The 27,862-nt window shown below is 39.7% G+C and overlaps 1 protein-coding gene across 1 annotated transcript; it reads left to right on the plus strand.

The window, feature by feature from the left end:
- Positions 1-8,993: 8,993 nt before the first annotated feature.
- On the plus strand, positions 8,994-22,422 carry LOC131997980 (uncharacterized). The gene is made up of 3 exons (XM_059369926.1): positions 8,994-9,002; positions 21,846-22,184; positions 22,258-22,422. Exons 1-3 carry the CDS (start codon positions 8,994-8,996, stop codon positions 22,420-22,422), a joined length of 513 nt encoding a protein of 170 aa, XP_059225909.1.
- Positions 22,423-27,862: the final 5,440 nt, after the last annotated feature.

Raw genomic sequence — 27,862 nt, forward strand, 5'->3', positions numbered from 1 at the left:
ACGGGATTGCAAAACAAATCAAAGAATCCTTCGATGCCAAGATGTACATTTTGGCCGTATGCATTGACATTTAAAGGGCCTAAACAACATGCAAACTTTTAGCCAAATCGGTTAGTAATTGCAGATTATAGAGGCTTTACTAGTGGAGTCGAAGGAGCAATAAATCTGCACTGAAGTGGCCCATTTATAAATCCCAATGACCTACATTAATAGATTAGGTTATGTTAGGTTGAAAAAGAGGGTGTGGATATTAATCCACCCCAGGCCACTATAGTCATACACCTGAGCCAGTAATCGGCTTGTTGTGCGCTCTAAATACGAAAAAAGTAACCATACGAAAAAAGTAACCACGAAAAAGAAAATCTAACTTAGGAAATCGGTGCTATTTACAAACTCCTTAATTGTTTTCCATGCCACGCCCACTTTAATGTGAGTCTGTGGGTCTGTGAAAATTTATAAAATATTGAATGCCCTAAATTCCCAAGCAATACAAAGCAATACAAAGTTTAGTTCTTGTTTAGTGATCAAATGTCACCGCCGACGAGTCCTTTCCTGGACCCTTAGCGACTATAAGGTGGTTCTAGGAGCGAAAATCGCGCGATATATATATATATATATATATATATATATATATATATATATATATATATATATATATGTATATATATGAAAGCTATGTCTAAATCTGAACCGATTTCCATGAAATTGTCGAGTAATGTCGAGAGTCGTAAAAAAAACTCCTCCTGCCAAATTTCGAGAGAATCGGTTGACAAACGACCATTTTGTTGCATTATTACTGAAAATCGGACGAACGTATATATGGCAGCTATATCCTGATCTGAACCGATTTTTTCCAACTTTAACAGGCTTCTTTTCTACGCCGAAAAACATGCCTGTACCAAATTTGAAGACGATCGGATGAAAACTGCGACCTGTACTTTGTACACAAATTAACATGGACAGACGGACAGACAGACGGACATCGCTAAATCGAATCAGCAAGTGATTCTGAGTCGATCGCCATACTTATCAATGGGTCTATTTCTCTTCCTTTTGGGTGTTGCAAACAAATTCTCTAAATTAAAATACCCTGTACGACAGTAGTGGTGTAGGGTATAAAAATTGCAATGTTTTTATAAATTTCACAGTTACAGGAGGATTTCGAGAATTTTTCGTAGATATGACAGTTATAGCCGAATATAGACCGATCTGAACCATATCTAACACGGTTATCGATCGAGCTTGGCAAAACGAACTATGTGAAATTTCAGCGAAATCGGGCAATATATACGGCTTCTATGGTCCATAGACATTCAGTCGAGTGATTGGTAGGGGCTATATCAAAATCCGATTTTGACAATATTCGATAAGGACTTTGAACCATACTCCGTACGGAAGATGAAGGCTTGGCATAACTCACAGCGCCAATCCGGCAATAAATATTGATTCTAAGCGTTATAAGCCCTAAATCTGGTGATCGGTATATATGGCTAAAAAATGCAAATTTTGCCCATGAACATTCCACTTAGGAACAGGGGCAAACTTCTCACATATCAATGAGTGCAGTCCGATTCAATTTTTAAGCTCAATGATAAGGGGCCTCCTTTTTATAGCCGAGTCCGAACGGCGTGCTGCAGTGCGACACCTCTTTAGAGAGAAGTTTTACATGGCATAGTACCTCACAAATGTTGCCAGCATTAGGAGGGGAAAACCACCGCTGAACATTTTTTTTTATGGTTTCGCCAGGATTCGAACCCAGGCGTTCAGCGTCACATAGGCGGACATGCTAACTTCTGCGCTACGGTGGCTCCCGGTATATATGACAGTTATACCCAAATATAGACCGATGTGAACCATATCTGACACGGATATAGAACGTCTTGAGAAAACGAACTATGTCGAATTTCAGCGAAAACGGAAAATAAATACGGCTTCCATGGGTCATAGATCTTGAATCGAGTTATCGGTCTATATAGGGGCTACATAAAAATATTGTCCGATAACTCACTGAAACAATTTACGAAAAAAAACGACCATAATTTGGGAGATCATAATATTTAGGGGACTGACGGACATGGCTAAATGGTCGTATATCAAGAATATAGATGCTTTGTAAGATCCAAAAAGGGTTTTTTGGATATGTTACAAACAGAACGACACAGTAAATACACCCCCATCCTTCGATAGTGGGTAAAAATAGTGAAATATGCAAATTTTAGAAGCATTTATAACATTTTAAGTCTTTTTTCAACATTTTACCATGTGAAAACAGCGGAACATGTTTGCTGCTTAAGCAAAAAACTACTTTTATCGCAGTTTTTTAAACGGCCTAACTTACCTTTGACAACATTGCAGTCTTCAATAATGAACAAATATGTTAAAGAATATTGAACGTACCTGAAAAAGAAAAAAAAAAAGAAAAATTGGTTAAAAATTGCCACAATATTGGAGCTAAATCAGGTTATGGACTGATTCAGACCATACTTTGTCAGCCGCTCTCAAAACCCGAGAGCGCTTGAAATGGCAGCTATAACAGGTAATGAACCGATTTGAAGCATACTAAGTACAGTTTTTGGAAGTTTTAACTAGACACCCTATATTAAAGCTAAATCGGATAAGAATTTCGCAGTTTAGAGGCTCTAGAAGACAAGACCAAAGCTCAGTTTATATGGCAGCTATATCAAAACATGGCTATATCACTAATAGGAAGTATCTGAGCTAAATTTCAAGCGTCTAGCTATATCCCTTCGAAAGTTAGCGTGCTTTCCACAGAAAGACTGACGGACGGACAGACATCAGACATAAATGCACTTTTTATACCCTATACCAACGACCAACGACACTTTCCTTCTCTATTTTCGCATTAAAATTTCCCAGAACGATTTTAATATGAGGGGCGGGGTAGCGCTCATATTATCTCTCTAGGAGCTCTTAGAAAATATCCTTGGTCTGCTCGTCCTTGTTTTTCGTCGGGGCATGGGAACAAATAAGGCTGATGTTGAAGAATTTGACCTTTATGAGGATTGTGGCCAGCCTCTCGTCCACCTGAGTAAATCTGGAGACGAGGTGTTTCAATCTTCGACTAACCACAAATTCACAGGCAAATTCATGCCTTGCTTCATGGCAGCTAAATATATAGGGCATCAGCTCTCGGTGCTGCTGTGAAGCTTTTCTCGTGCCATCGCGCTTCTTGTATGACGGTAATGTCTTCTCTGTATTCTCCACGACATCCGACATTGCGTATACTGCAGACTCTCTATAAGGAGTGCGGAAATATCCGGTGCAGATACGCAAATCATAGCCCTAAAACGTTTGCGGGGGTCGTCAACATTTTTTTTATAAATTCCACCATAGGGTGAGGGATTTACTAATTTCGTCATTCCGTTTGTAACACATCAAAATATTGATCTGAGACCCAACAAGAACGATTTCTCTCGATCGTCTTGACATTCTCATTCGATTTAGAACTGTCCGCCCGTCTGTCGAAAGGATGCCAACTTTCAAAGGAATAAAGCGGTTGAGATTGTAATTGGGCCATGTTTTGAAATGGCTGCCATAGAAACCGATCTCCGCTCTCGACTTCTTAAGCCTCCAGAGGGCGCTATTGTTATCTGATTTGGCTAAAACTTGGCACGAAGTGTTTTGGTTTGATCATCAACAACGTCCCAAACGGTTCATACCGTGATATAACTCCCATATAAACCTATTTCGGAACATGACCTCTTTAGCCGCTAGAGGGTACAATTATTATCTGATTTGGCTGAAACTTTGCATGAAGTTTGACCATCAACAACTGTGCTAAGTATTGGGTTGCCCAAAAAGTAATTGCGGATTTTTCATATAGTCGGCGTTGACAAATTTTTTCACAGCTTGTGACTCTGTAATTGCATTCTTTCTTCTGTCAGTTATCAGCTGTTACTTTTAGCTTGCTTTAGAAAAAAAGTGTAAAAAAGTATATTTGATTAAAGTTCATTCTAAGTTTTATTAAAAATGGATTTACTTTCTTTTAAAAAATCCGCAATTACTTTTTGGGCAACCAAATATGATACAAATCGGTTGATAGTCTGATATATGTAGATCCCCTACAAACCAATCTCGGCCCTCGATTTCTTGAGCCTCTGCAAATTGCAAATTTTGCCCATGAACATTCCACTAAGGAACAGGGGCCAACTTCTCACATATCAATGAGTACAGTCCGATTCAAGTTTTAAGCTCAATGATAAGGGGCCTTCTTTTTATAGCCGAGTCCGAACGGCGTGCCGCAGTGCGACACCTCTTTCCAGAGAAGTTTTATATGGCATAGTACCTCACAAATGTTGCCAGCATTAGGAGGGGAAAACCACCGTTGAAAATTTTTTCTGATGGTCTCGCCAGAATTCGAACCCAGGCGTTAAGCGTCATAGGCGGACATGCTAACCTCTGCGCTACGGTGAGCCTCTAGAGGGCGCAATTATAATTCGATTTGGCTGAAATTTTCCATGAAATGTTTTGGATTAACCATAAACAGCTGTGCCAAGTATGGTCCCAATCGGTTTATAGTCTGATATAGCTGCCCTATAAACCGATCTCGGATCTTGACTTCTCGACCCTCAAGAGGGCGCAATTATTATCCGATTTGGCTGAAATTTTGCGTGAAATGTTTTGTTCTAACCGTTAACAATTGTGCGAAGTATGGTTCAAATCGCTTCATAGCTTGATATAGCTCCCATATAAACCGATCTCGGATCTTGATTTCTTGGGCCGCTAGAGGGCGCATGTATTATCCGATTTAGCTGAGATTTTGCATGAAGTGATTTGTTTTGATTTCCAACAACTGTGCCATGTATGGTCCAAATCGGTTCATTGCCTGATATAGCTCCCATATAAACCAATTTCGGAACTGGACTTCTTGGGCCGCTAGAGGGCGCATATATTATCCAATTTGACTGAAATTTTGCAACAGGTATTTTATTTGACTTTCAACAACTGGTCGAAATCGGCCCATAACCAGATATAGCTCCCCTATAAACCAATCTCCGATCTTGAGTTCCTTAGCCCCTAGAGGGCGCAATTATTATCCTACTTGGCTGAAACTTTGCATGAAGAGTTTTGGTTTAACCATCAACAACTGTACCACGTATGGTCCATAGCCTGATATATATCCCCTATAAACCGATCTCGGATCTTGACTTCTTGAGTCTCTAGAGGACGTAATTCATATCCGATTTGGCTGAAATTTTGCACAATGAATTTCACTTTGGTCCTCAACTGCGAAACCAATTATGGCCCCAATTGGTTCTTAACTTGGTATAGCTCAAATAGCAAAGCAATTCTTATCTATTATCCTTTGTTCGCCTCTAAATAGATATCGACCAAAGAACTTGACAAATGCTATCCATGGTGGAGGGTGTATAAGATTCGGCCCGGCAGAACTTTGCACGCTTTAACTTGTTTCAAATTAATCTCTCAAGTTTTCCGGATGATGGTCTACTAACCCGACGTCCCATCCCATCGTTTTATCATTCTATAGGTGAACATTTCAGCTCACTAACTTAAACGGCGCCAAGGTAGCCAAGTTGGTAGCGTGCTTGGATTACAAGTGCAGGGGTTGTGGGTTCAATTCCCTCCAGAAGCCTTGGTCTGTCGCTACTGAGGTATCACAATGGACTGGACAATGAACAATGGATTGTCGAAGTGAGTCTGTAAAGGACTTAACCTAACCTAACTTTAACGGATGTTAATGGTGGGTACCCAGGTGACACCTCGCGGAGGCTTGTGTCCACATTTGAGATGAGGGAAAACCAAGATGAGCCTTGACTTTGCCAAATTAAAGCCAACCTAACCGCTGCTTGGTTTCCTACATCTCCAGGTCACCCAGCATCCAGTTTCTACTTTGAAATAAAGCAGTGTATTGACAAAGAAAGTGAAAACTGTCTTCCAAAGCGTCGATCTCATGATACCACCAACAGATGTCATCATTTCTAATGCCAATACGAGACAAATATTTACTTAGCTTATAAACCCAACCTTGCCTAACCTAGATGTAGCTCCCACGTAAATATTTTATATGATACGCCCATTAATGGTTATAGCAAACAAAATTTTGGGCCGATGTTCTCGTATTTGCTTAAAAGCACTCGACATACTCGGTGGGTATTTTAAAGGTAGGGCTTTTTTATAGACTGTTCCACCCGAATTTCTTCTTTCCTTACTTGTTTTATTAATCGAAGACGTTTAACGAGAGATAGGTTTTTATGGTAGCTATTTTCAAATGCAGCCCAATACGAACGGCTGACTAGGGGTCAATGATATTAAATCGTTCCAGACGGTTTAGAAAAGTCAAAAGTAGTAAATTGTGACACTTTTTATCTCATCCAGGGTTATATATATGCGCCACAAAGAATTGTTTAGAATATTTTGAGCTGCTCAAAATCATAGAGCAGTAGGAAAAGGCAAATGTCGGGCGGTGCCGACTGTATAATACCCTACACATATATATGGTAGCCATTCCTAAATCTGAACCGATTTAGAGAAAACTTCTCAGATACTGTGGCAGTCGTCGAAAAAAGCGTTTCGTACAATTTTGGCAAGATGGGTTAATAAGTGCGCTTTCTATGACTCAAGAAGTCAAAATCGGCGATATATATATAAGAGATATATCTAAACTTGAGGCGATTTTAATGATATTCACAAGTAATGTCGAGAGTCAAGAGAAAATCCTTTCTGACAAATTTCGAGAGAATCGGTTAACAAATCACCATTTTATTGCAATATTACTGCAAATCGGACGAACATATATATGGGAGCTATACCTAAATCTGAACCGTATTTGACCAAACTTTACAAGCATTGAGAAAGTCATCAAGAGAAGCGTTGTACGAAGTTTTGCGAAGATTGGCCAATATATGCGCTTGCAGTGGCTCTAGGAATGAAAATCGGGCGATATATATATATATAAGAGATATATCTAAACTTGAACCGATTTCCATGAAATTATCCAGTAATGTCGAGAGTCATTAGAAAATCCTTCCTGCCAAATTTCGAGAGAATCGGTTAACAAGTGACCATTTTATTGCTGTATTACTGCAAATCGGACGAACATATATATGGGAGCTATATCTAAATCTGAAACGATTTTTATGAATTTCACTAGTAACATTGAGAGTCAAGAGAAAATCCTTTCTACCAAATTTTAAGAGAATCGGTTAACGAATGACAATTTTATAGCTGTATTATTGTAAATCGGGCGAACATATATATGGGAGCTATATCCAAATCTGAACCGATTTTTATGAAATTTACCAGTAATATTGAGAGTCATAAAAAAATCTTTCCTACCGAATTTCAACAGAATCGGTTAACAAGTGACAATTTTATTGCTGTATTATTGCAAATCGGACGAACATATATATGGGAGCTATATCCAAATCTGAACCGATTGTTATGAAACTCAGCAGTAATATTGAGAGTCAAGAGAAAATCCTTCCTACCAGATTTCAAGAGAATCGTTCAACAAATGACCATTTCATTGCCGTATTACTGCTAATCGGACGAACATATATATGGGAGCTATATCCAAATCTGATCCGATTTCTATGAAATTCACCAGTAATGTCGAGAGTCATAAGAAAATCCCTCCTGCCAAATTTTGAAAGAATCGGTTAACAAGTGACCATTTTATTGCTGTATTACTGCAAATCGGACGAACATATATATGAGAGCTATATCCAAATCTGATCCGATTTCTATGATATTCACCAGTAATACTGAGAGTCAAGAGAAAATCCTTCCTACCAAATTTCAAAAGAATCGGTTAACAAATGACAATTTTATAGCCGTATTATTGTAAATCGGACGAACATATATATGGGAGCTATATCCAAATCTGAACCGATTTTTATGAAAATCACCAGTAATATCAAGAGTCAGTAGAAAATCCCTCCTGCCAAATTTCGAAAGAATCGGTTAACAAGTGACCATTTTATTGCTGTATTACTGCAAATCGGACGAACATATATATGTGAGCTATATCTAAATCTGAACCTATTTCCATTAAAATTCCCCAGTAATGTCGAGAGTCATTAGAAAATCCTTCCTGCCAAATTTCGAGAAAATCGGTTAACAAATGACCATTTTATTGCTGTTTTATTGCAAATCGGACGAACATATATATGGGAGCTATATTAAAATCTAAACCGATTTTTTTGAAACTCACCAGTAATATTGAGAGTCAAGAGAAAATCCCTCCTGCCAAATTTCGAGAAAATCGGTTAACAAATGACCATTTTATTGCTGTATTACTGCAAATCGGACGAACATATATATGTGAGCTATATCCAAATCTGAACCGATTTTTATGAAATTCACCAGTAATATGGAGAGTCATAAGAAAATCCTTCCTACTGAATTTCAAGAGAATTGGTTGACAGATTACAATTTTATTGCATTATTGTTGCAAATCGGACAAACATATATATGGCAGCTATATCCAAATCTGATCCGATTTTTACGAATTTCAATAGGTTTCGTCTCTAGGTCGAAAAACATGCCTGTACCACATTTGAAGACGATCGGATGAAAATTGCGACCTTTAGTTTGTACACATATTAACATGGACAGACGGACAGACAGACAGACGGACAGACTGACGGACATAACTAAATCGAATCAGAAAGTGATTCTGGGTCGATCGGTTTTCTTATCAATGGCTCTATCTCTCTTTCTTTTGGGTGTAACAAACAAATGCACTAAGTTATAATACCCTGTACCACAGTGGTGGTGTAGGGTATAAAAACGGTCAACTTTTTTGACTTTTTTGCCTTTTGGACTACCACAGGGGTAAATTTAAAATTCTCATCGCATCTTCTTTAACCAGTATTTTTAGTACATTTCGATTTCCACTCTTGAATAAATTCTTTTTTTAACAATTGGCAATTTTTTTTCATTGCATACGACTTTGATTTTAAACCACTGTCCCCCCACAAAAAAAAATACAATTTGCAATGACAGTAGAAATGGAAATGGTAAGTAAACCTAGTGGAAGTGACAGCCTGTTTCAACTACTCATCAAGGCAGACACACACACACACACTCATATATGCATACATCTAGTATGCAAACAGCCACATTTATGCATACAAAAAAATCACTCACTCACACACAGACACCACACAAACATACTTAAAAAAACACACGAGGAAAACAATCAATAAAAATTACGACATTTAACATTTAATATTCGCTGTGTCCTTGAATGTGTAAAGAGACGAGCGAACGATGGCGGCATGTGGCAAAAAGCAAGCAGTGGCACCAGCAAAACACCAACAACAACAGTGAACACACAAAAATGTTGCGAAGGAAATTGACAGGAAAGACAAAGGGGAAAGAATTGTTGAACAAAAGTTTCTTCTGCCTTTTGTTGTTAATATGATGAGCGTGTGTGTGTGAGTGTGTGTTTTTGCTTCGTCTTTTTGTAAAAATTTCCCCCCCTTTTTGCTATAATGTGTTCAGGGATGCGTGTAAAAGCAGTGATAAATAGTTTTTAGGTAAACTTTATGCCAATCAACCAAAATATTGTGACAAAAACTTCAAGGAAAAGCAACAACACACTGTTGATTTTAAATGTTAATCAAGGCAAATAATGCAATGAAACCGACTCAGTGGTTTGGAAGAGCAAACCAACACTCTTGCCTATCGAAATGGAGAAAATGTTATTGTTTTTTGAAGAAAGTTCTTAAGATTGAAGTTAGTCATTTACCATCATCAGCGTCATTGTCAGCACATTAAATGAAATGATAACCCGTTCCCAAATGATGTCCAGTTGTTGGAAATAGTTCTTTTAAAACAATCCAATGGAGTATCCCTGGAGAGTCCTAGCATGAAATCGATAAACTGGCAAATAATCGATAATCGTAACATTCGATATTTTCGATATCTTATATATAAAATTCAATTTATGTTTATCGAATCGATTACCTTCAAATTCCCACAGATTGTGTAGGTTGGTCTGGAACGCAACATAGGCTATATAATTTTTTGATATCGAGAGGGGGGCGGACCCTCCCCCTTACCCCAAAAATACTACTCAAAAATAAAAGTGGGCCGATCGGGACAATATGGGATTCAAATGAAAGGTATTTGGGAGTAAAGTACGAATTTCATAGTAAATGTTGGGTCCAAGTACCTGGGGGGGCCGCCCCAGCCCCAAAAACCCCTAAAATAGGTTTATTTGACAATCATGACAATATGGGACTCAAATGAAAGGTATTCGGGAGTAGATTACGAATATGGTCAGGATGTAGGAAAAGGCTTTACAAGTTATTGATAACGGAAGGGGACGGACCCTCCCCTCGCTTCCACAAAAACACTACCCAAAATCAAAAGCGGACCGATAAGGACAATATGGGTATCAAATGAAAAGCATGCAGGAGTAGATAGCAAATCTGGCATACAAATTCATGTCGAAGTATAGGGGGTCACCCCACCCCCACAAAAACGCCCAAAATGGGCACATTAGCCAATCACGGATATATGGGACTCGGTTTGTTCCGTATAGACTGAAAAACGGCAGGACCGATTTTCTCAAAATTTTCGCTTATTGTGTAGGTTAGTCTGGAAGGAATCATAGGCTATATAATTTGTTGGTATCGGAAGGGGAACGGACCCTCCCCTTATGCCCAAAACACAACCCAAAATCAAAAGTGGACCGATCGGGACAATATAGGTATCAAATGAAAGGCATTGGAGAGTAGAATGCAAATATGGTATTAAAATTTTAATCGAAGTACCTATCAGGCCGCCTCAACCCCAAAACTCCTTCAAACAGATATATTGAATGTGCATTTCAATATGGGGCTCAAATGAAAGGTATTTGGGAGTAGATTTCGGGTCGGGTATACAAAACCATATCGAAGTATAGGGGGTCACGCCACCTCTCAAAAACGCCATTAGACCCATTATGGCTATATGATACTTGGCTGAACCGATTTTCTTAAAATTGTCATAGATTGTGTACGCTTGACTGAAAGGAAACATAGGCTACATAATTTTTAGATATCGGGTGGAGGCGAACCTTCCCCCTAACTCCAAAAACGCCACCCATATCGGAAAGTGGTCCGATGGGCACACAAAAAGGGTATCAAATGAAAGGTATTGGAAACCAGAAAACTAATACGCCATTAGCCTTTGGGTCCAGATACCCAGAGGGCCCCCACCCCATTACCAAAACTCCTTTAAACAGATATATTCTAAGTTCTGTCAATATGGGACTCAAATGAAAAGTATTAGACAGTATATTACAAATTTGGTACAAGACTTAGGTCCAAGTAATGGGAGGTCGCCAACCCCCAAGTTCCAATCTGTTCTATCAGAAATAGTGGTACAGTACTTTTTTTAATCAAAAAGCAGCTAAGGCACTGTGTAATCTACACCACCAGGAAAATTTGGCATTGTAACAACGATAACATAGTGTCCTGTAAAACTTCTCTCCAAAGAGATGTCGCATGCCGTTCGGACTCGGCTATAAAGAGGATGCCCTTTATCATTGAGCTTAAAACTTGAATCGGACTGCACTCATTGATATGTGAGAAGTTTGCCCCTGTTCCTAAGTGGAATGTTCATGGGCCAAATATGCATTTGCAAGATCTGACGAACATATATATGGGAGCTATATCTAAATCTGAACCGATTTTGAGTAAACTTCTCAGATATTGTGGTAGTCGTCGTGCAAGGCATTGTGCAAAGTTTTGGGAAGATTGCTTAATAAATGCGATTGCAATGATACCAGGAGTGAAAATTGAGCTATATACATATATGAGAGCTATATCTTAATCTGAACCGATTCCTATGAAATTCACCAGTAATGTCGAGAGTCATAACAAAATCCTTCTTGCAAATTTCAAGAGAATTGGTTAATAAATGACCATTTTATTGCTGTATTACTGCAAATCGGACGAATATATATATGGGAGCTATATCCAAATCTGATCCGATTTCGAACAAACTTTATAGGTATAGTAAAAGTCGTCGAGGAAAGCATTGTACAAAGTTTTGGCAAGATTGGTCAATAAATGTACTTGCAGCGGCTCTGGAAGTGAAAATCGGGCGATATATATATATGGGAGCTATATCCAAATCTGAACCGATTCCTATGAAATTCGCCAGTAATGCCAAGAGTCATAAGAAAATCCTTCCTGCCAAATTTTGGGAGAATCGGTTAACAAATGACCATTTTATTGCTGTATTTCTGCAAATCGGACGAACATATATATGGGAGCTATATCCAAATCTGATCCGATTTCGAGCAAACTTTATAGGTATCGTAAAATTCGTCGAAGAAAGTATTGTACAAAGTTTTGGCAAGATTGGTCAATAAATGTGCTTGCAGCGGCTCTAGTAGTGAAAATCGGGCGATATATATATATAAGAGCTATATCCAAATCTGAACCGATTCCTATGAAATTCGCCAGTAATGTGGAGAGTCATAAGAAAATTCTTCCTGCTAAATTTCAAGAGAATCGTTTTACAAATGACGATTTTATTGCTGTATTACTGCAAATCGGACGAACATATATATGGGAGCTATATCCAAATCTGATCCGATTTCTATGATATTCTCCAATAATTCTAAGAGTCAAGAGAAAATCCTTCCTACCAAATTTCAAGAGAAGAATTGGTTAATAAATGACCATTTTATTGCTGTATTACTGCAAATCGGACGAATATATATATGGGAGCTATATCCAAATCTGATCCGATTTCGAACAAACTTTATAGGTATAGTAAAAGTCGTCGAGGAAAGCATTGTACAAAGTTTTGGCAAGATTGGTCAATAAATGTACTTGCAGCGGCTCTGGAAGTGAAAATCGGGCGATATATATATATGGGAGCTATATCCAAATCTGAACCGATTCCTATGAAATTCGCCAGTAATGCCAAGAGTCATAAGAAAATCCTTCCTGCCAAATTTTGGGAGAATCGGTTAACAAATGACCATTTTATTGCTGTATTTCTGCAAATCGGACGAACATATATATGGGAGCTATATCCAAATCTGATCCGATTTCGAGCAAACTTTATAGGTATCGTAAAATTCGTCGAAGAAAGTATTGTACAAAGTTTTGGCAAGATTGGTCAATAAATGTGCTTGCAGCGGCTCTAGTAGTGAAAATCGGGCAATATATATATAAGAGCTATATCCAAATCTGAACCGATTCCTATGAAATTCGCCAGTAATGTCGAGAGTCATAAGAAAATTCTTCCTGCTAAATTTCAAGAGAATTGTTTTACAAATGACGATTTTATTGCTGTATAACTCCAAATCGGACAAACATATATATGGGAGCTATATCCAAATCTGAACCGATTTCCATGAAATTCACCAGTAATGTCGTGAGTCAAAAGAAAATCCTTCCTACCAAATTTCAAGAGAATCGTTTCACAAATGACCATTTTATTGCGGTATAACTGCAAATCGGACGAACATATATATGGGAGCTATACCCAAATCTGCACCGATTTTTATGAAATTCATCAGTAATATTGAGAGTCAAGAGAAAATCCTTCCTACCAAATTTCAAGAGAATCGTTCAACAAATTACCATTTTATTGCTGTATTACTGCAAATCGGACGAACATATATATGGGAGCTATATCCAAATCTGATCCGATTTTTACGAAATTCAGTAGGCTTCGTCTCTAGGCCTACAAACATGCCTGTACTAAATTTGAAGACGATCGGATGAAAATTGCGACCTGTAGTTTGTGCACATATTAACATGGACAGACGGACAGACAGACGGACATAACTAAATCGAATCAGAAAGTGATTCTGAGTCGATCGGTATACTTATCAATGGGTCTGTCTCTCCTCCTTTTGGGTGTTACAAACAAATGCACTAAGTTATAATACCCCGTACCACAGTAGTGGTGTAGGGTATAAAAAATATCTATGGCATGTTGTCTTCATTTCCGTTCTGTTTTGCTCCACACGCAGCAATTTCACACAATCTGTTGTATTTCACTATGCCATAATGTTTACCTCTCATAATAAATTCTCAAAATTTGAAAAGTTTTTCTAATCAGCTTGATTCGCAAGTACCTTGGCCCAGATTTCCTCATCTAAGACAGGATTGCATGAAATGTACTACACCACCATCGGGTCGCCATTATCATAAACACAAAATAGCTGTTGAGACTAAATTCTAGAAAGTTTAACAGCAACAAAAAGATGCTTCATAAACAAAAGAAGCTTATTTATTGTTGTTTTTTGTCATGCTGTCAACTCTGTCTCATCATCGACAACTTCATTAACGAATTTTAATAGAAATTGTTTGACCAACAATTTGGCGGTCATCTAAGATGTGAAGCAACTTCGGAAAAGCTGTAGCAGCTTGTTTGCCAAAACAGAATGCCATTGATAGCTGGCCCCATATTAGAGGAGGCCAAGATGACAACACATTGTCTTGCGTTAGTCCTGGTGGAACTTGAGAAATTTCTTTTCTTCTTCTCCAAGTTGCAGAACATTCTTAAACGAAACGAACATCATTCGAAATACTTGAGACAAATTTGTCTTTTATTGTCTGTACATTGGGAAATACAATGACTGTTGGTTTGTATTGTTTGTACGCTTAGTTCGGAACACAGGATGTTGAGTGTAAATGAATTGTTGAGTCAATTGCTTTGTTCAAGTGTGTGTGTGTGGGTGAGTGTGGGGGTAGGTGTCGTCAGCAATTGCGATAATTGCGATGGTGGCCATCCTTCCTATTTCCCTCGTTATTACCGGATAAAATAATCGAATCTTTTACAGCAGAAAATGAAAGGAAGAGATGAAAGTGAGAGTGAGAGAGGGAGAGGGAAGGAGAAAAAAAGCGGCAGAGGAAGAGATATAGAATGCTATCTCATTTATTTGCTTTACAAGTGTGACCTTCTCGCCCTTACCTCATTTTATGCAAAAAAATGCAGTAGGACGAATAGGCAGAATAGGGCAGAATAGAGATGATATTTGAGTTCAGCCAATAACTGATGATTCGATTAAGAAATCAAACAACACAGTTGGAAAGGAACAAAAAATTAATTAAAAGTGGGTAAAATTCCGGCCGAAATTTATATTTCTTTCACCATTGAACGCATATGTCACGTACTTTGATGACTGGGGCCATATTGATATGTATCATAGAAGTCATAGCAGAAGTCAAATTTTGCCCCTAAACATTCCATTAAGGAACTGGGGCAAACATCTCACATAGAGATGAGTGCTTTCCGATTCAAGTTTAAGCTCAATGATAAGGGGCCTTCTTTTTATAGACACCTCTTTGGGCAGAAGTTTTTATATGGCTGCCATACAAATGTCGCCAACATTAGGAGGGCATACCCATGGCTGACAATTTTTCTGATGTTCTAGCCAGAATTCGAAGCAAGGTATTCAGCGTCATAGGCGGACAAGCTAAACTCTGCGCTATGATGGCCTTGGATATAGCTGCCATATATATCGCGATCTCCCGATTTTAGTTCTTTCACCCAAAAATTACTTGTTTACGACCTCGCAACGTTTTAGAATACGCTGTTGATAGTATCATATTTGTTTATAGCTTTCATATAAATATAAGAGAGCACACAAAATTTCGCTTAAATCGCACCACCCATTGCCGAGATCTGGTGTTTCTGAAAATTAAGGTAAAGGGGAGGGTCCGCCCCCTTCGGGTATCAAAAAATTAAGTACTCTTTTTTCACCACGGAACCATTCCGCACCATCTGTGAAAATTTCAAGAAAATCGGTTTAGACGTTTTTGAGTCTATACCGAACATATATACATATATAAGACTAGCTGAGCCCGGCCCGCTCTGCTGTGCCCGATAATGGTATGTTGGAGAAAAGTACTCTTATTTAATCTTTTTAAACCCCAATAAGTAAAAGACCTGTTTAAGGGTGTGGTGGATCCCAGAGGCTTGGTCCCAAAAGTGGAAGTCAATTTCGAACTCTACTCCCAAAGACCTTCATTAAAGATCCATACTGCCATGGTCGTAAGTGTGTTCGATTAAAGGGGGTTTTTTGGGGCGGGGTGATCGACGAAACACTTATTCCCACAATTGCATATCAGATTCGCTTTCTACTCTCAAATACCTTTAATTTGATACCCATACTGTAGTGATTGGTTTAAAAATCCATTTGGCGGGTTTTGGGGGTGGGCGGCCTTCCTAGGCACCCCACCTCAAATTCTGATATCAATTTTTTGATTTTAGGTTAATGTAAGAGTGCCAACCAAATTTCGCTTAAACGCCCTATCCAGCACCGATATCTGTCTGGTGTTTTTGAGAATTATTTTTAAGGCCCGTCTTAGGGTGGGAAAGTTAAAAAATAATACCGCAAACAACCGCAACGAAGTCATAACGAAGATAAATGCTGTATAATCAATTTTGACCACTCTGCCCTCTGTCTGTTCATGTTGGCTTCTCAAATTAGCACCATTTTCTGGCTGTTTTCAATAGGATCAACTAAATCCATTTGAAAACAGTCTTTGAAAACATGCAGTAGATGGCGCTAATTTAAATGCTAGCGCTACTACTCGCTTGGAGTGGCTTAACGCCTATAACATTGATCATCATGTGGTAGTTGTCTATAAATGACTATATGGCTACCTATTAAATAGTCATAATTTAGTCTATTTTTTTTAAATCAATTCAAATTGCCATATAAAACAATTTTCTGCGGTAAAGAACTAATTTGCCTGTCTATATATTTGGTGCGGTGAAGATAGTTCTTGCTATAAAACCATGTAAGACAACAAAGTGTTGCCCAGCAGCAATCTTAACGTGAAGGTTTGCAACTCCTCCTATCACGCTGAACGTCATAATTTTTGCGGTATGGCGGCCTACATTTACTTGTGTCCCCACACATGATCACTCAGTGTCCTGCTAGGTCATTATGATTGATCGACTGTTTAAGTCCGCTGAATATATGAACAGTATGGAGATATTAGATTCTTAGTCCACAACCTTATACCTTTAACCCCATATTGCCACGATTGATGTATACCGCCGTTTGGTGGAGGGTGTCTATATGAGGGTTGTGTGCCAAACTTGGGTTCGGGGCAACCCTCTAGGTACTTGGACCCAAATTTTGGTACTAAAGTTGTATTCTACTCCCGAATACCTTTCATTTGATATCCATATTGTCCCGATCGGTCAACCTTGATTTTGGGTGGTATTTTTGGAGTAACGGGGGAGGATCCGGCCCCTTCCAATATCACCAAACTATACAGCCTAATCCTCCGTCCTGACCATATTCGTAATCTAGTCTCCAATAACATTCTTTCGAGTCCCAAATAGTCAATATCGTCCAATATGCCTATTTGAAGCGGTTTTGGGTTCGGGGCAACCCCCTAGGTACTTGGACCCAAATTTTGATACCAATGTTATATTCTACTCCCGAATACCTTTCATTTGAGTCCCATATTGCCCCGGTTGGGGCAATACTGGTACTTTTGGAGTAAAGGGGAGGGTCCGCCCCCCCCCCCCCCCTGAGATATCAAAAAATTATATAGCCTATTGCTCCTTCCAGACCAGAAATCGGTTCAGTCGGTTTTGAGTCTATACGGAACACACAAATTCGCACTCTACTTCTTCTAGAAGACTAGCTGTACCCTGCGCCTTCTTCAGCACCACACGAAAATTAAACTTCTTACTTACTAACATATATTGTATATATATATATATATATATATATATCCCCGAATACCTTGAATTTGAGCTCAATATTGTACCGATCGGTCAACTTTGAATTTGGCCGGTACTTTTCGAGCGGTTTTGGACTTGGCACGGCTCCCTAGATACAACAATTTTTATGATCATATTCATACCGAAGACATCGATATCATAGGTCGGTTACCGGAAGTAGTAACTGCAGCCTTTGAAAGAATCGAAAGTGAGTCAGTGAAAATGGGTCTGGCAGTTAATGGAGATAAGGCGAAATGGATGGTTTCAACTCCCAAAAAGCCTTGCACAACCGAGCAGATAAAGAAAATGGAGAAAGTTGGAAACCACAACTTTGAGACAGTCAGTAATTTTATCTACCTCTGCACCGCCGTAACCGAAACGAATGACACCAGTTTTGAGATTAAGCGAAAGAATAATACTGACAAACAGATGCTACTTTGGACTAAGTAAGCAGTTTAGAAACAAGGCCACCTCTCGACAGACGAAGATTACACTATACAAGACACTGATACCACCCGTGCTGTTATACGGTTCTGAAGCATGGGTACTTGTGAAAGCAGATGAGGCAGTATTTGGAGTATTTGTGAGAAAGATTCTTCGTAAAAAATATATGGACCAGTTTGCGTTAATGGAGAATATAGGCGACGTGTGAACCACGAGTGTATGAGCTGTACGAAGACGGTAGCATAGTTACACGCATTAAAATACAAAGGCTGCGTTGGCTAGCTCATGTTGTCAGAATGGATGTAGAAGCTCCAGCAAAGAAGTCTTTTGAAGGCAAACACGGTGGTACACGCAAACCGGGAAGACCAAAAGCCCGATGGAAAGATCAGGTGGTGGGAGACACCTCGAAACTTGGTGTCAGAGATTTTAGAATGAGCGCAGAAGATCGAGGCGCTGGGAACGCTATTCTACGTTAGGCTAGTGGAACAAATATTCTGTCATAGCCAATTAAAAGAAAAAAAAAGATGTTCCAGATCGAACCATATTTGGATATAGTTGCTCCCGATATAGTTTTGAGCCCATAAACGGAGCATTTTTCATTCGATTTGGATGAAATTTGAAACAGTGAGTTTTGATAGACCTCTTAACCTGTCTCTTGAATACCGTTCAGATCGAAACAAATTTAGATATAGCTGCCATATAGACCGGGTATTTACCCAATAAATACTCAAGGTTTGGGTATTTACCCGGTAAAAACCCATCTCTAGGAATGACTAATTTACTATACCCCCATCCTTTGGGGGCAAAAAATGATATTTACGAGTTCCAAATTTTTTATGGTTGCATTTAAAAGTTGAAAAATTTTTATTTTCATATTAGCAGACAATTGTTGCTGACATCATCAGCCTAAATTCTTTGTTTGAAGGTAGCTGGGAATTTAAAATGGGCTATATAGCTTCAGATTTGGATATAGGCTCGCACTTAAACCGTTTCATTTATATGATTATTTAGTCCCTGTGTCGTTTTACCAGATTTGGCTGAAATTTTGCACAATGACTTATGCTATGCTCTCCGAAATTCGTGCAAAGTATGGTCAGAATCGGTCAATATGCTGACATAGCTGCTATTTTTCAATTTGACTTTTCGATCAACCAGGTTAAGCGATTCTTATCTTCTTAAACCCACCACCATAGGATGGGGGTGTACTAATGTAGTCATTGCTTTGTAACACCTTGAAATATTGATCAAGGTCCCCATACAGCATATATATTCTTGATCGTCTCGACATTCAAAGTCGAACTAGCCATGTCCGTTCGTCCGTCTGTCGAAATGACGATAGCAGTCGAACGCGTAAAGTTAGCTGTTTGAAATTTCGCATAGATACTTAATGTTGATGTAGGTCGTTGGGGTTTGCAAGGGGGCCATATCGGTTTAGATTTGTATATAGCCCCCATATAAACAGATCTTCAGATTTGATTTCTTGAGCCCTTACAAGCAGCAATTTTTGTCCGATTTGGTTGAAATTTTGCACATAGTGTTCTGTTGTGACTTCCAACAACTGTGCCAAGTGGGGTTTAAATCGGTCAAGAACCTGATATAGCTCCTATATAAACCGATCTCACGATTTGACTTCTAGAGCTCCTGGAAGCTTCATTTTCATCCGATTTGGCTGACATTTTGCACATAGTGTTCCGTTGTGACTGGACCAAGTACGGTTCAAATCTGTGTATAATCTGATATAGCTCCCATATTTTGGCAGAATTCATGGTGGTGGGTTCCTAAGATTCGGCCCGGGCCCGAACTTAGTACGATTTTACTTGTTATAATTTTAATCGTGCAATAAGCTTGACAAGTACTCTCCGTGGTGGAGTTCATAGAAGATTCGGTCCGGCAGTTTTTATACATTTTTTGAGCCTAATTTGGCTGAGATGATTTCTAACAGCAAGTACGGTCCATATGGGCCCTAGAAATAGCCCCTCTAAAGGGTGATTTTTTTGAGGTTAGGATTTTCATGCATTAGTATTTGACAGATCACGTGGGATTTCAGACATGGTGTCAAAGAGAAAGATGCTCAGTATGCTTTGACATTTCATCATGAATAGACTTACTAACGAGCAACGCTTGCAAATCATTGAATTTTATTACCAAAATCAGTGTTCGGTTCGAAATGTGTTTCGCGCTTTACGTCCGATTTATGGTCTACATAATCGACCAAGTGAGCAAACAATTAATGCGATTGTGACCAAGTTTCGCACTCAGTTTACTTTATTGGACATTAAACCAACCACACGAATGCGTACAGTGCGTACAGAAGAGAATATTGCGTCTGTTTCTGAGAGTGTTGCTGAAGACCGTGAAATGTCGATTCGTCGCCGTTCGCAGCAATTGGGTTTGTGTTATTCGACCACATGGAAGATTTTACGCAAAGATCTTGGTGTAAAACCGTATAAAATACAGCTCGTGCAAGAACTGAAGCCGAACGATCTGCCACAACGTCGAATTTTCAGTGAATGGGCCCTAGAAAAGTTGGCAGAAAATCCGCTTTTTTATCGACAAATTTTGTTCAGCGATGAGGCTCATTTCTGGTTGAATGGCTACGTAAATAAGCAAAATTGCCGCATTTGGAGTGAAGAGCAACCAGAAGCCGTTCAAGAACTGCCCATGCATCCCGAAAAATGCACTGTTTGGTGTGGTTTGTACGCTGGTGGAATCATTGGACCGTATTTTTTCAAAGATGCTGTTGGACGCAACGTTACGGTGAATGGCGATCGCTATCGTTCGATGCTAACAAACTTTTTGTTGCCAAAAATGGAAGAACTGAACTTGGTTGACATGTGGTTTCAACAAGATGGCGCTACATGCCACACAGCTCGCGATTCTATGGCCATTTTGAGGGAAAACTTCGGAGAACAATTCATCTCAAGAAATGGACCGGTAAGTTGGCCACCAAGATCATGCGATTTGACGCTATTTTAGACTATTTTTTGTGGGGCTACGTCAAGTCTAAAGTCTACAGAAATAAGCCAGCAACTATTCCAGCTTTGGAAGACAACATTTCCGAAGAAATTCGGGCTATTCCGGCCGAAATGCTCGAAAAAGTTGCCCAAAATTGGACTTTCCGAATGGACCACCTAAGACGCAGCCGCGGTCAACATTTAAATGAAATTATCTTCAAAAAGTAAATGTCATGGACCAATCTAACGTTTCAAATAAAGAACCGATGAGATTTTGCAAATTTTATGCGTTTTTTTTAAAAAAAAAGTTATCAAGCTCTTAACAAATCACTCTTTATAAACCAAGCTCCTTATATGGCATGCAAAGAACTCGTCAACTGTAAACCAAGGTGGAAGATGAAGGAACATGGAATTACACCAAGCCAAATTTAACACCCTTTAACTTTCAAACACAATCCATTGTAGAGAGTCACATTGATTCGGCTAGGCCCAACTTGGCTATAACTTACTATAATTATAAAATATTTTCTCATCTGTGACGGGGCACAAAAAACTAATTAACGCACTTTTAACCACAAACATTTAAATTTAACTAAAGAATTTCGTAGTCGATAGAAACATTTCGTTTGAAAATGATGTCTAAATTAATTTTCGCACTAAGCGTAGTGTTCGCAATACAAGCAGTTTTGGTGAGTTAGTTTTCTTCTGTGTGTGTGTGTGTGAGTTTTTTTAAAGCATTTGATGCAATTCTTATAGGGCGCCAAAAGTCGTTTCAATCTGGAGTTGCACTCTTTTCGTTGCAATTGCATTGCCGGTTTAGCAAATACCTTTACATGCAACATGAGCCGACTGGCCCCCAATCGCTACAGTTTGAGTGGCTTGGTCGAGTTACATCGCCCAATGCATCCAAATGCTGAAATTGCTATATATGTACACTATAAGTTGCCTACAGCGAATCGAAGGATAAAATTCATGGATTTGCGGCTAAAGCTTTGTGACGTAATGTCCAGTGTCCAGCGTATGCCAGTGGTGAGAAATATTCTAGTCGAAATAAGACGGAGCAGTAATTTTCCCTTAACCTGCCCCTTTAAGGAGGTACTTGCTATAGAATATCGTTAACGACTTTTGTGATATACCCTGTCTCCCCCTCCCTCTCCGTACCTTTTAGCACGTCATGTATAACTTATCAAACATGATAATCACCAATGAGATAATTCCCCCCTATGTGCCACATCATCATGTTAATGTGTCTCTGCAATTTTATGAACAACAGCTTCAAATTGCATACTACAATGTGTCCGGATCCGTTATTCCCAAGTCCATAAAGGGCTGATTCAGATTCAGAGAATCATGTAACTTAAATAAGTTTGCAATGCCATATGGAGTGGTAGTGTTGGAGGTGGTGGTGTTGGTGGTTTAGGGTCCCATTAGCCCCGTTCAATGGAATTTAAACATATCTGTATAAATGTTCTTGCTAATCGTTATGTATATCTTGTTGCTGTTTTTCTAGCTTCAATGTCTAAAAATATATATTGTGAAATTATGATACTGCAAAATACAAATGTGATTTTAATAATCGTGTTTACATCTCAAGCTTTTTCTATAAATAAAATATTAATAAAATTAAAAACACATAACAATTAAAAATGTACTCAACCTTTGCAACCCAAAACCATGGATTCAGCAAAAAAAAAAAAATATAACAAGTAAAAGTGTGCTAAGTTTGGCTATGCCGAATCTTATATACCCTCAAGTTCTTTGTCCGGTATCTCTTTATAGAGAAACAAAGTATAATGGATAAAATTTGCCATGCTTTTGGAGCTATATCGGGTTATCGAACGATTCGGACCATACTTGGATGTTGGAGACCATAGTAGAAGTCATTGTGCAAAATTTCAGCCAAATATGATAAGAATTGCGCCTCAGGGCTCAGGATCGGTTTATAACCATTATATAGACCATTTTTGGCGCGCATGTAAAAGATGACAGGACAAGTCGTTGAAAAAAAAATGTTTGCAAAATCGGATAAGAATCGCGCCCTCCAGAGGCTCAAAAAGTCATATCGGGAGATCGGTTTATATGGGAGCTATACCCAGTTTTGAACCGATTTCGAACAAACTTAGTGCTCCTTTCAAGACTACGCTCAAAATGGAATCCAAAGCATCAGCAACGGCGGTGATGTCAACAGACCGTAACATGTTGTCATATAGGTGTGGATGCCTTGGCACCTGTAGCCGAGAGTAACGCTTCAAGCGCACAACCAATCGTCAGACTTATTAATGAAGAAGAGACAGATAAACCAGAGGTATGCACAGTTTGTCCCAAGTCTTTAAGAAAAGGTGAGTTTTCCGATTCAGATTGAGACATCGATAATGTCAATAAAAAAGTCATAGCAACCGAATCGAATACGAAGTGAGCGAAGGCTTTGCTAAACTCACAAGAAGGCCAAGTTGGCAATCTGGTGCACGTCGAAGGAGACAGCGAAGTATGTACCGGCGGCGCAATCGGGCGAAAGTGCAGGTTGCTGGAAAGGATAGAACTCACATTCCAGGCACTTCTACGGAAGCAGGGAAGAAAACCGGATCTCTTGAAGGGCATAATACTGCTAAAATGCTGAAAAAGAACAAGTTAAGAGGCATTAAGTTCGGTCGGCCAGAACTTTGAATACCCACCACCACGGGTATATATGTAAACCCCCTTTCGTCATAATCCGATGAAAATTGGATAACCCAGTCACTGTTGAATTTTGTATTTAAAATTTCAACAAAATCCTTTCTCATTTCCCGCGAAAACCGGTAAATGAAAAAGGAAATGCTCCAACGTCTCACCATCTTCCCCACATGGCCTTCACATGCTATCACTTGCTGCACTGATTTAACATAAGTGAGCTTGTCCCGTTATGATACCGAAAGCTTTAGCTGACCTCCATCTTACTTCCTTTCAGTAATAGTCTCGTCTTCTCACTATCTGGATCACCCCATAGGTTTTTTACCGTCCTACTGACTGTTTCGCTGTTCCACAGAGTTGCATGCACATTCATTGCCCACGACTTTAACTCGGACTGCGTCGACCCTATGTTTGTTGGCGGCAGTTCTCTGGCCTTCACTGACAAATCGACTGCTTTTTCATTCCCAGTTACTCCGCTATGGTACGGCACCCAAACGATGCGGATTGTGCCATCCTCAGAGAATGCATTAATCTCCTTCTTGCATTCCAAGACTGTTCGAGATCTTACCGTTCTGGTTGTTATTGCCCTGATGGCCTGTTTACTACCCGTAAAGATGTTCATGCTCGAAGTCCTCGCGTAACCACCACACCACCTCACGCATTTCGTGATCGCCCAGATCTCCGCCTGCAGGACCATATTATAGTCAGGCAGTCTAACACATATCTCAGTCCCTGCAGATACCCAGGACCACTCTGTCCTCTAGCTTTGATCCATCCGTGTAACTTAATATCCAGATCTCAATACTACGGTTCTGTCAAACCACTGACGGTAGTGCCTCGAACTCGACCTCAAGTTCCCTTCCTTTCAGGTTTCCTATCGTGACCCCGATTATACCGCGTTGGTATGACCTAATCCTATACACTATCCATTCGCCCATCGCCGTAAGTCTCATTGCCGTAGTGGCTGCCTCACACTTAACTTGTATGTCAATGGGTGGGATATCTAGAATGGTCTCCATAGCCCTAGTAGGAGTGGTGCTCATCGCTCCGCCTAAGCCAAAACAACATGTTCTCTGAACGTGTTGTATAATCCTTACGTTGCCCTTTTTCTCCATCGCTGTCCACCAAACTACTAAGGCGTAGGTTAGTATTGGTCTAATCACACTACTGTAGAGCCAGTGGACTATCCTCGGATTCAGGACCCATATCGAGCCTACGGCCCGTCTACAAAGCGCCCAACATCTGTGAGCCTTCTCAGTACGCTCCTGCATTCAATTTCCTGTCGAAGATTTTTACCTTGTCCGAAGTATTTTACCTTGTCCGATATCGAAATCGTTTTATTGGGGAAACGTGGTGCGTTTAATTGGCCCACCTTAGTCTTCCTCGCGAGCTGGCATATTTCAGTCATATGCCATATGCAAGACCCTTGCGGCCCTTGTGCATAGCTGGTTCGGATCCTTACCCCTTAGAAGTATAATAACATCGTCTGCATAGCAGACGGATTCAATTCCCTCCTCAGTCAGCATCCGTAATAGGTCATTTATGCTGGCCACCCATAGGAGTGGCGATACAATGTCCCCCTGTGGCATGCTCTGTGGCACTTTCTCCCTAATATTTATGCCATGGGACCCGCAATTTATCCACCTGTTCCTTAGCATATGGTTTATCCAGTCTCTAAGGACCGGGTCCACCGGGTACAGGTCAAAGGCTTGGATCAGTGTGTCGGTCCATACATTGTTAAAAGCTCCCTCCGTGTCAACGCATACCGCCAGTGTAAACGTTTTGGCATCAAAGGATTCTTCTATTTTAAGCATAACCTCGTGCAGGGCAATCTCCACCGACCATCGCTTGACATAGACATGCTGTTTGTATTTGAGCAGTTCGCTGGATGTCATACTCTTTATCATGGTGTCCACAATACGTGGGTCTGTAGCTCCTTGGTGTCGCATAACTTGCCTTGCGGGGCTTGGGTATAAACACCACCCTTGCTTCCTGTCAGGCTTTCGGAGTATATGCAAGACCCAGGCACGCTACGTAAATATTGGACAGGTGGGGCGTTCGATAGTCTGGCTTCTTCTGTAGTAACGCCGGAAATATTCGTCATTAACGCTATCGACCTGTAGCAGAAAGGCTTCCAAGAGGCACGTTTTGCCGCTCTGCATTCCTTGAGACGTGTGTAATGTGATTTAGTGTTGGAACAAATTAGAGGGAAACTTACTTCTTACAATATCAATTGAGTGCCGCCCGTTTCAAATTTAAGCTCAATGACACGGGGACCTCCGAACGGCGTGTCACTGAAAAGTGACACCTCTTTGTTGAGAATTTGTACATGGCTGAAATTCTAACAAATGTTGCCAGCATTTGGTGAGGGGATAACCACTGCTGAAAAAATTAAAGTTGTTCTCGCCGATAGGATTTGAACACGGGCGTTTGGGCAGGATAGGCGGGCATTCTCACCTATGCACCACGGTGGCTCCCTAGCGGTAGCGGAGCCGTGTGTAACACATATCCCAATATACTTCCGCTCTTTTACCACGTGCTCTGTAAAAAAGTCTGTGGACCTTTTTCCCAATATTGCAAATCTTCCCTGTCATCTAGCGATTTTCTTGGGCTGATTTTCTTTCCCGAAGAGGACAACTATCTTCGAAAGACTCCAGCATTGCAGTCGTAATCCTGTTGACATTTTCGTCAATGTCTTCCAGGCTTGGACAATCTAAATTATCTTGTTCAAGTCTTCTCCTGAGTAGTCTTCCGATTTTAGTTCAGTTGGTTTTCAACTGGCCATGCTAAACCTAATGTCAGAGAAAGAGTGTTCCATGGAGACCCTCCAATCCTGAACCTCATCAATTAGATTTCCGGAATATATCGTCACATCTAATACCTCCTCCCTAATCCTATTAACAAAGCTAGCGGTGTTACCAATATTAACTGTGATTAACTGTCGTTAGCATTCAAGAACTCTGCCAGGGCTTGGTCCCGCCTATTGGTATTGGAACTACACTACAAAATGTGGTGAGACTTCGCATCGCACCCTATTAGTATCTCGTTTCCTGTCTGTTTTGCTTTCTTCGCCAGCCATTGCAGCTCCGACGTGAGTGGCGATGTCGGAGTGTCGAAAGGCAGACAAAGTGATGCCAGGTATGTTCCACCACTGTTGCCTTCGCAGTTGCCAACTCTGGGGAAAATACATAATTAAAACTTTTATGACATATAACACAGTCCTCGGCCTGTTAGCATAAAATAATTGGTACTTGATATGGTTCAATGCAGAAACTTTGTTCCGGGTCGTCCATGGTTCCTGAATTAAGGCAATATGAATCTTGCCCTTGCTAATTTTTTCCATTAGAACGTTTGTAGCAGTCTCGCTCCGTTGGATGTTTATCTGGATTACCTCAATCACTGGTAATCTTGTAAAGGGGCTTTGGTGTAAGATACTGTGAACTTTTGGAACTTGTAAGGCTTAACCGTGAGCTCGTGTTTCAACATATTTTACATCTTTTCAAGGGATATTTCCAGCCCTTTAGCCATATAGCTGCCACTTTGTCGTAGATTTCGTTGAATTCGAGCCTTTAGATGCCGAACCATTTCAGGTGTTGTTACAGTTGTTGCTGCGATGCACAAACATTTTGTTCACTTTAAGGTGTTTGAGTTCGCCAGCAATAGACTACAGCGGTTTTATAGCCAAATATAACACAATTACTTAAATACGCTTGAACTCCATCAAGAACACCTAACTTATTTTAAAATAAACTCAGAAACAGATGTTTTTGGTGGCGCGTAAACAATATAATGAGCTATCAAAAAAAACAAATATCATGCAGCCATCGTTTCTAGTTTGACTGATATACCATCTGGGTAACACCTCGTGTCAGCTAGCCTGTATATCACAATTGAAATATTCGATTGCGCATATACGTTCTTATCCATAGCCAATCTAAATTGGTCACTTCATCAATTGAAACTTATAATGGCATATGGTATAATTGCAGTACTACAGTGATTGAAATTAAGCATTTAATAACAATTCTAATTGTTTTATTTTCGTAGCAGTTATCATCATAAATAGCCGAGTCGTTGTAGGTCACTAAACAAGTACAACCGCTAAA

This window comes from Stomoxys calcitrans, chromosome 5 (assembly GCF_963082655.1).
Source record: "Stomoxys calcitrans chromosome 5, idStoCalc2.1, whole genome shotgun sequence".
In the NCBI taxonomy this organism is placed as follows: Eukaryota; Metazoa; Arthropoda; class Insecta; order Diptera; family Muscidae; genus Stomoxys; species Stomoxys calcitrans.

Coding starts and splice junctions, on each gene's coding strand:
- LOC131997980 (XM_059369926.1), top strand. Junction 22,185..22,257: donor TAACCTGCCCCTTTAAGGAG/GTACTTGCTATA, acceptor CGTACCTTTTAG/CACGTCATGTATAACTTATC.